The sequence below is a fragment of the Aegilops tauschii genome, chromosome 1 (genome assembly GCF_002575655.3).
Source record: "Aegilops tauschii subsp. strangulata cultivar AL8/78 chromosome 1, Aet v6.0, whole genome shotgun sequence".
In the NCBI taxonomy this organism is placed as follows: domain Eukaryota; kingdom Viridiplantae; phylum Streptophyta; class Magnoliopsida; order Poales; family Poaceae; genus Aegilops; species Aegilops tauschii.
In genome coordinates, this window is record NC_053035.3 from 53,407,688 (window position 1) to 53,414,669 (window position 6,982).

Here is a 6,982-nt window from a genome sequence, read left to right on the forward strand (position 1 = left end):
AGAATGACAAAACCGTCACATTTATGAAAGAAAAGAAAGTCCTAACTTGTCGTGAAATGGGAAGTCCTGACAGACGGCTCTATAGAATGACAAATGATGTGATCAAAGAGATCTTCTAAGGCACGTGGTCTGCAATTACAGGGACTATTTACATCATGACCGGGTATCCAAGGTTGCTGTGCTAAAACAGAGCATAAGGTACTAGAAGGCACATTGTTGGCCACTGCAAGTGTTCAGAGACTGATTAAATCATGGCCATGTACCCAAGGGCACTGAGCTAAAATAGAGCACAAGGTGCTAGTGCCGGTTACTAGTCCTAGCTATAGCAAGGAACTTCCATTCATGAATAAATATTTAATAGAGAACGACAAACCATTACATTTATGGGAAAATTATAATTTGTCGTGAACTAGGTAGTCTTAAAAGGCATATGGCATTTATCGTTTCAAGTGACAAATTGAAAATTTAACGAACAAACTGATTGCTCCTTTTTTTCTTGTCAGAACCTGATATATATACATAATGATTACTAGAGTTGGGGTTAGGCAGGAGTACGCATGTTTAGGGAACAGCCACTACAGATCCAACTTACACCCTATTTATTCTTAAACAAAAAAGGAAGGGGCTGATTAAGTAAGTAGGAATCAGGTGGGTTTTGCTTCAGATCAACAACATGTACAAATCACTCTACCAACGGTACAACTCTAGAGAGGAACCATGTTAACAACCTGTCCAACTCATGAAATTTTTTAGAACAAAGAAGAGGTGATTAATTAATGCACCACTTGATAGATAACACATGTGCTACTGGATTTGCAATCCTAGTGAGGAACCATGGAAATTGAATCTTGGATTTCCACATGGAGCCATAAGAGAAGTTCAAATATCATTGTTTCTAAGGATCAACATTACTATTATAGAAATTAGTTACGACAGAGAATGACTAGCATAGAGGCACCATTAGCAACAGGGGATGCATAACTACCATACACCATGGTCCAGGTTTAGGGGAGATAGCAGTGTGTGGTGTAGCCACTCCTCAGTTCAGTTATAACCAAATAATACAAAAACGAACTCAGCCCAGAAAAACATACCCTGTGTCTCTCGTTGCTTTTTTGCTGTAGACTCTTGCCCGACAACCCAGATCCGAGTCCTGGACTTCCTTTCTTGCTACAGATTCTTCTCCGATGACCCGTGTGTGTCCTGGACCTGTCAAAGCAACCTAGGATGGGTCATATGGCTCCTTGATGTGCTGTCTGCTTGGCATATTCCTTCCAATAGGATGAGATCCTTGAATCCTGGCGACAAACAAGAGAGTGAGCAGCAAGCATGCCGTATGCTAACAAAATAAATCATGGATTCCAGTAGTGAACTAATAAAACAGTAAATATCTGAGAAGCCAAACATGCTGAATTGTGAAGTGACAGACCAATACATAAGCAGATTCATATTTCTGCATCAATGAAGTGCCACATCTCTATAGCCATCTATTTATTCACGAAGAATTGAAAAATAATACAAGCAAGGTTGGATTGGTCTGCTTCTCAGTAGAACTACGGACCCAACTAGTAACCTTGGCAATACTACACCCTATTTTTTTTCTGAAACAAAAGGAAGGGGCTGATTAAGTAAGCAGGGATCATGAGGTTCTGCTTCAGATCAACACCATGTCCAAATCAAATTTATTCGTACAGGAAACTAAACATCCAACCATGTAGGATCAGAGCAGGTAAGCTGCATAACAGAAAGCTGTAATGTTGCACAATGTCCAATCATAGCAGAAATATATGAAGCCAGACACCATCTCTAGCTAGCTACTTTAAAACAGAGCAAGTTTACATACAATCTGTAGGTCAGCTACAAGTAAACATCACCTACAAACCTAATAATGAATCATGGAGTTCTCATAGATAGAATGGAAAACAAATTAAAGCAATTTGTCATGGCCGGAAAAGACACAAATAATCTATGTGAGGAAGTGCAGATGCAGATCGAGATAAACACAACATGTATGTGTGCTCCTACTGCTCCACTTGTCAAAATTTGAAACTATTAACAAATACATATGATTGGCCATTGACAAGTAACTAAGCAAGTTGAGGTCTCCTCTTCCTGAGAAGGATGAGAAATCTGCTTCCAAAGTAACATGCCGAGTGATTTACTTGATAATTACACATGTCAGTTTTCAAACAAGCACTTGACAGGAAGGGGAAGGAAGGAGAGGAGGGCATACCTCGGTTGGGACCTCGTCTAAGACCTGCAGCTTGTTAGGAAGGGGTTGGAGATGCTGCTGTTGCTACAAGCTCCCAGCCTTCTATGGGAGGTCGACGTGCCATATCGAAGGCCAGCAAGAGGGCACAGGTGGAGCCCATGACGGCCCTCGTGGGTACGAAACTGAGTTACATCAGTTTTAAGCCACCAGAAGAATAGCTATGAATCAGACGCTGCCTCTGAATGAACAGAGGAAAATCACAGTAAAGGGGTCACCCTGGAAAAACAACAGGGCACGAAAAAACAGCAAGGCAGTAGCAATAACAAATTTATACAATATGTAAGGCAGTTACTAGCTAGCCATTGTTACAACTATCGAGACAGAGTAGAAAAAAAAGTTAAAAATCATAAAAGCCTACATTTGTACAGCCGCCCTATCAAATTCCCTAGTACATTTCATAGTTAACTTAAAGCAATCGGTCATCGGCGGACACAAATAATTTATGTGAGGAAACAGTGCAGACCAAGATAAACACAACATGTATGTATGTGGATCTCATCCTAGAGATACATGCGTACAGAAGAGGCATCTTTTATTTGAAGTAAATAAATAGCTGCAGACACTTTGATACATGCGTACAGAATAGCTGCAGACTAAAACCCCAGATATTAATTCGACAAGCACAAACAAATGTGAAGATAAACCCCTAGATGGCCAGCGCAAAATTGAGGTACTTTATTGAGCCGTGGACACACAGAGCATGAGGGGAGCGAGAGAGAGCAGTGGCTTAGCACCTATGCCTTTGCCGGGGAGGAAGACGAGACGAATCATGGCCAATCTGGGTGGTCTCCCACGCATCAAAAAGGCAAGGGAACGGAACTGAACCAAATCGTCGATGGGCACCCAAACTGCACAAAACCAGCCGCACGGGTCACAAAACATGGGAGAGAACAAGTAAAACAGTAAATAAATATCCAAGAAGGCAAAGACCAGTAGATAACCAGGTTCATATTTCTACATCAATAAAGTGCCGCGTCTCTATAACCATTTATTTTTTCACCAAGAATTGGAAAATAATAGAAGCAAGGTTGGATTAGTCTACTTCTCAGTAGAACTACGGACTAGTAACCTTGGCAATACTAAACCCTATTTTTTTCTTAAACAAAAGGAAGGGACTGACTAAGTAAGCAGGGATCATCAGGTTTTGCTTCAGATCAACACCATGTCCAAATCATATTTATTTGCACAAGAAATTGAACATCCAACATGTAAGGGTCAGCAGCAGGTAAGCTACATGGCAGAAAGCAGTAATGCTGCACAAGGTCCAATCATAGCAGAAATATATGAAGCCAGACACCATCTCTAGCTAGCAACGTTAAAACAGAGCAAGTTACATAGAATCTGAGGTCAGCTACAAGTAAACGTCACCTACAAACCTAATAATTAATCATGGAGCTCTCATAGATAGAATGGAAAACAAATTAAAGCAATTCGTCATCGCCAGAAAGGAGACAAATAATTTATGTGAGGAAACAATGCAGATCAAGATAAACACATCATGTATGTGTGCTCCTACCAATGTTTTCGAGTCGACGAGTTGTTCTGTGATAGCGACTCTTGACTAATCAAGACTCATGGTCGACGAGTCGACATGCAACCAGATCCAAATGCAAGTAAATAAGTTCAACACTTCAACACCAAAACATGAATGGCAGATAGAAACAACACATCTTCAAGCAATCAAGCCTCAAGATCCATGTCTTATTGGTATTTTCTGATTTGCATGAAGTTTGAGTTATTTAAAATGCTCGCTTTCATTATTAAAGTTATTTTTCATATAAAATATATTCCGTGTATGCTTTTGGGCCTATGTTTTAGGATAATTCTTATTTATTGACTTCTTGTGATAACTTCCTGAAATTCTACTAATGGATTAACACTTTTTTTCTGAAGGGAACTGATGATGCGGGAGACCCGTAGGCCGTAGCATGAATGCATAGCGTAATTCAAAAAAGTTGATAGTTGAGGGGTCAATTTGGGTGGGTTAACCTTTAAAGAGTTTGGGGGTGGAAACTACATTTATATTACAACTGGAGGAATATGGGATGCATGATACAGGATAAACTAGAAATAAAAGTTGCAGGCAGGCAAAACACGAAGAATGTTGATTAGATGTCAAACGATATGTCAACCATATGAAACGATGGACAGGTCACAGGTGTAATTAAATGATATATCAACCATACGAGATGATGGACAGGTTACAGGTGAAATTAAAGAACCTTGGGTTGCGGTCTGGGACGATTATGTTGGTGGCTCTGACTTCGGAAAGGAAATCGGCAATCTGACGCAGGTACTGAAAGAGACGAACTGTCAGTCAAGAACAACTACCAGAAGAAGTGCACAGTGCAGTAACAAAACATGAGGGGGCAAGTTACTTTACCTTCATGTTATACTGATGAGGGCACTGTAAGGCGAGTATTGAGGGATGAGGAGGCGGGCGGGGAGGGTTCCATGGATCATCGGGCTTATTTGTGGCGCTTTTACCGTTGCCTTCATGGCAAACAGCATCATCCTCTTGGGGTTTTGTCAATCCGTCTGTGGCTTTGGTAGTAGTATATCATCTTGGCGATCAACAGCTTCCTCTGTTGCGTGGCTAGTTTTGTGGACTGTTTGCATCGGCGTTGGCTGGGTGAAAGAGGAGACCGGGCGAAACAGTTGGAGTGAACAGATCAGATGCCCAGATCTCAGCTCGAAGTGGTGGCCGCTAGGAGACCGACGGACCGATGAATCCTCCACACATGAGTCGGGGGGCGGGGCGGGGGTGGCGCTATCAGGACTTGCTTGGGCGCCGGCGTGCCTCCGTTGCCTCCTCCTTTGCCCTGAGCCGGATCGAGAGACGACGTGTGGGTGTGGCCTGTGGGGTAGGGCCCTACACGTTATACGACTACCGGCCGATATCGGTCTCGTTACCATCGACCAGATGGCGAACCGGACCCGATCGAATACCTACTTGTAGCCAACCTATAGTAGTATAAACCTTGCAGCCTCGTGACCATCGACGATCCCCATCGATTTCTCGGGGCTCCGCCCGTGATGAAGATCGCCCGACGTAGGCGGCGACAGGACCGCCTGAGCAAGCTCAGCGACGCCACGCTGGGCCGCATCCTCTCCTTCCTCCCATCCAAGGAGGCGGCGCGCGCGGCGTTGCTCTCGAGCCGGTGGCGCGACGCCTTCGCCGGCGTCGACGCCGTGTCGCTGGAGGAGCCCGAGAGCCTCCTCCCGGACTACGAGGACCACGGCGGCTGCGGCTGCATGGACTGCACCTACGGCCGCCCCGTCGACCCCAACCCGAAGCCGCCCTTCACCACCGCCGTCACTGCCGCCCTCCTCGCGCGCCACCGCGTGCCTCACGCTCCCGCGCCGCCGCTGCGTGCCCTCCGCGTCGCCCTCAATGGTTACCACCGCGAGAGGGCCTCGACGGTGGACCATTGGCTGTCCTACGCCCTCAAGCAGGCCGCCCCTGCACCTCATAGGCTCGAGCTCGACCTCCGCCTCAGCCGCGAGCCCATCTGCAATCGCCCTTACTCCCTCCGGGCCGCCGCCAGCAGCTTGAAAGACGCGCGGCGTGCTCGACGTAAACGCAGACGCACCCCCGACTCCGATGCGGACGAAGCGAGCCGCCGCTCGACTCGCAAACGGCGGGTGCCGGTCTCCGACGACGATTCTGAGCCGGACTACCATGGGTACACCGTCCCGAGGATGCTTTTCTCCTCCGTCGCCCTACGGTCGCTCAGCATCGGCCCCTGCAGGCTCTCCGTGCCTGCCGCCGTCAGCATGCCGTCTCTCCAGACGCTCCTCCTCACCCGCGTATCCGACCGTGAGCGACACGTGCAGAGGCTCATCGACGCCTGCCCTCGCCTCGCCGACCTCACGCTCGAGGCCTGCGCCACGGTGACCACACTCTGCCTCCTCGGCAACCGCCGCCTCCGCAAGCTCGCGATCCGGTGCTGCCACAACCTGGCCGTCGTGGCCGTCAATGGCAAGCTAGACTCCCTGGAGTACCGCGGCGCGGTGCCCGATGCTTCTCTCCTGTCCCTTCGCCGTGCCGACCGCTCGAGTTTCACGTCGTGCAGTATCGACATCTGTGGCGAGGAGGTCTCGTCGGCGGAGGAGCTCGCTAAACTAGGAGAGTTTCTGCAGCGAGTTGCGTCCATCAATCACCTGCACCTGCGGTCCGCGCGCCTAGGCTCCGGCATACAACTCGGCGCCATGGCCAAGTTACCGGCGTTCACCAACCTTGTCCACCTCGAGCTAACCGGGCGCCTCGCGCACGAAGACAGCGACGCCGCCATCCCCGCCTTGAGCAGGATCCTCCGGCATGCGCCGAGCCTGGAGGTGCTCTCGCTGGCCTTCGACACGGGCCCAGGCGACGAGGAGCTGCGCGCCACCCGCGAAAGCTGGGAAGACTGCAAGGTGGGGGAGCTCACGAACGCGCACCAGCTCAGGTACAACGAGGACGAGCTCCTCCTGCCCACGCCGACGGTGACCATCCGCTGCCTCACGAAGCGGGTGAGGGAGATCAACTTGGTGCATTACCAAGGCGGGAGGGCGCAGAGAACGCTGGTCAAGTTCTTGCTCCGCGATGCTCCGGTTCTCGCCAAGCTCTACTGCGGATTTGCTCCAGGGCCACTGTCGATTCAGACCAAGCTGAGATACGAGATCCAAGGTTGGGCGATGAACAGGCCGAAAAATTGCATCTTCGACTAA

General features: G+C 48.2%; 1 protein-coding gene across 1 annotated transcript; it reads left to right on the forward strand.

Annotated features, from left to right (window-relative positions):
- The first annotated feature begins 5,308 nt into the window (after window positions 1–5,308).
- LOC141027477 (uncharacterized) lies at window positions 5,309–6,982 on the forward strand. Its single transcript, XM_073504529.1, has one exon. It carries the CDS (start codon window positions 5,309–5,311, stop codon window positions 6,980–6,982), a length of 1,674 nt encoding a protein of 557 aa, XP_073360630.1.

What these genes read in the sequence shown, in the direction of transcription:
- LOC141027477 (XM_073504529.1), top strand. Translation starts at nt 5,309, where the DNA reads ATGAAGATCGCCCGACGTAGGCGGCGACAGGACCGCCTGAGCAAGCTC.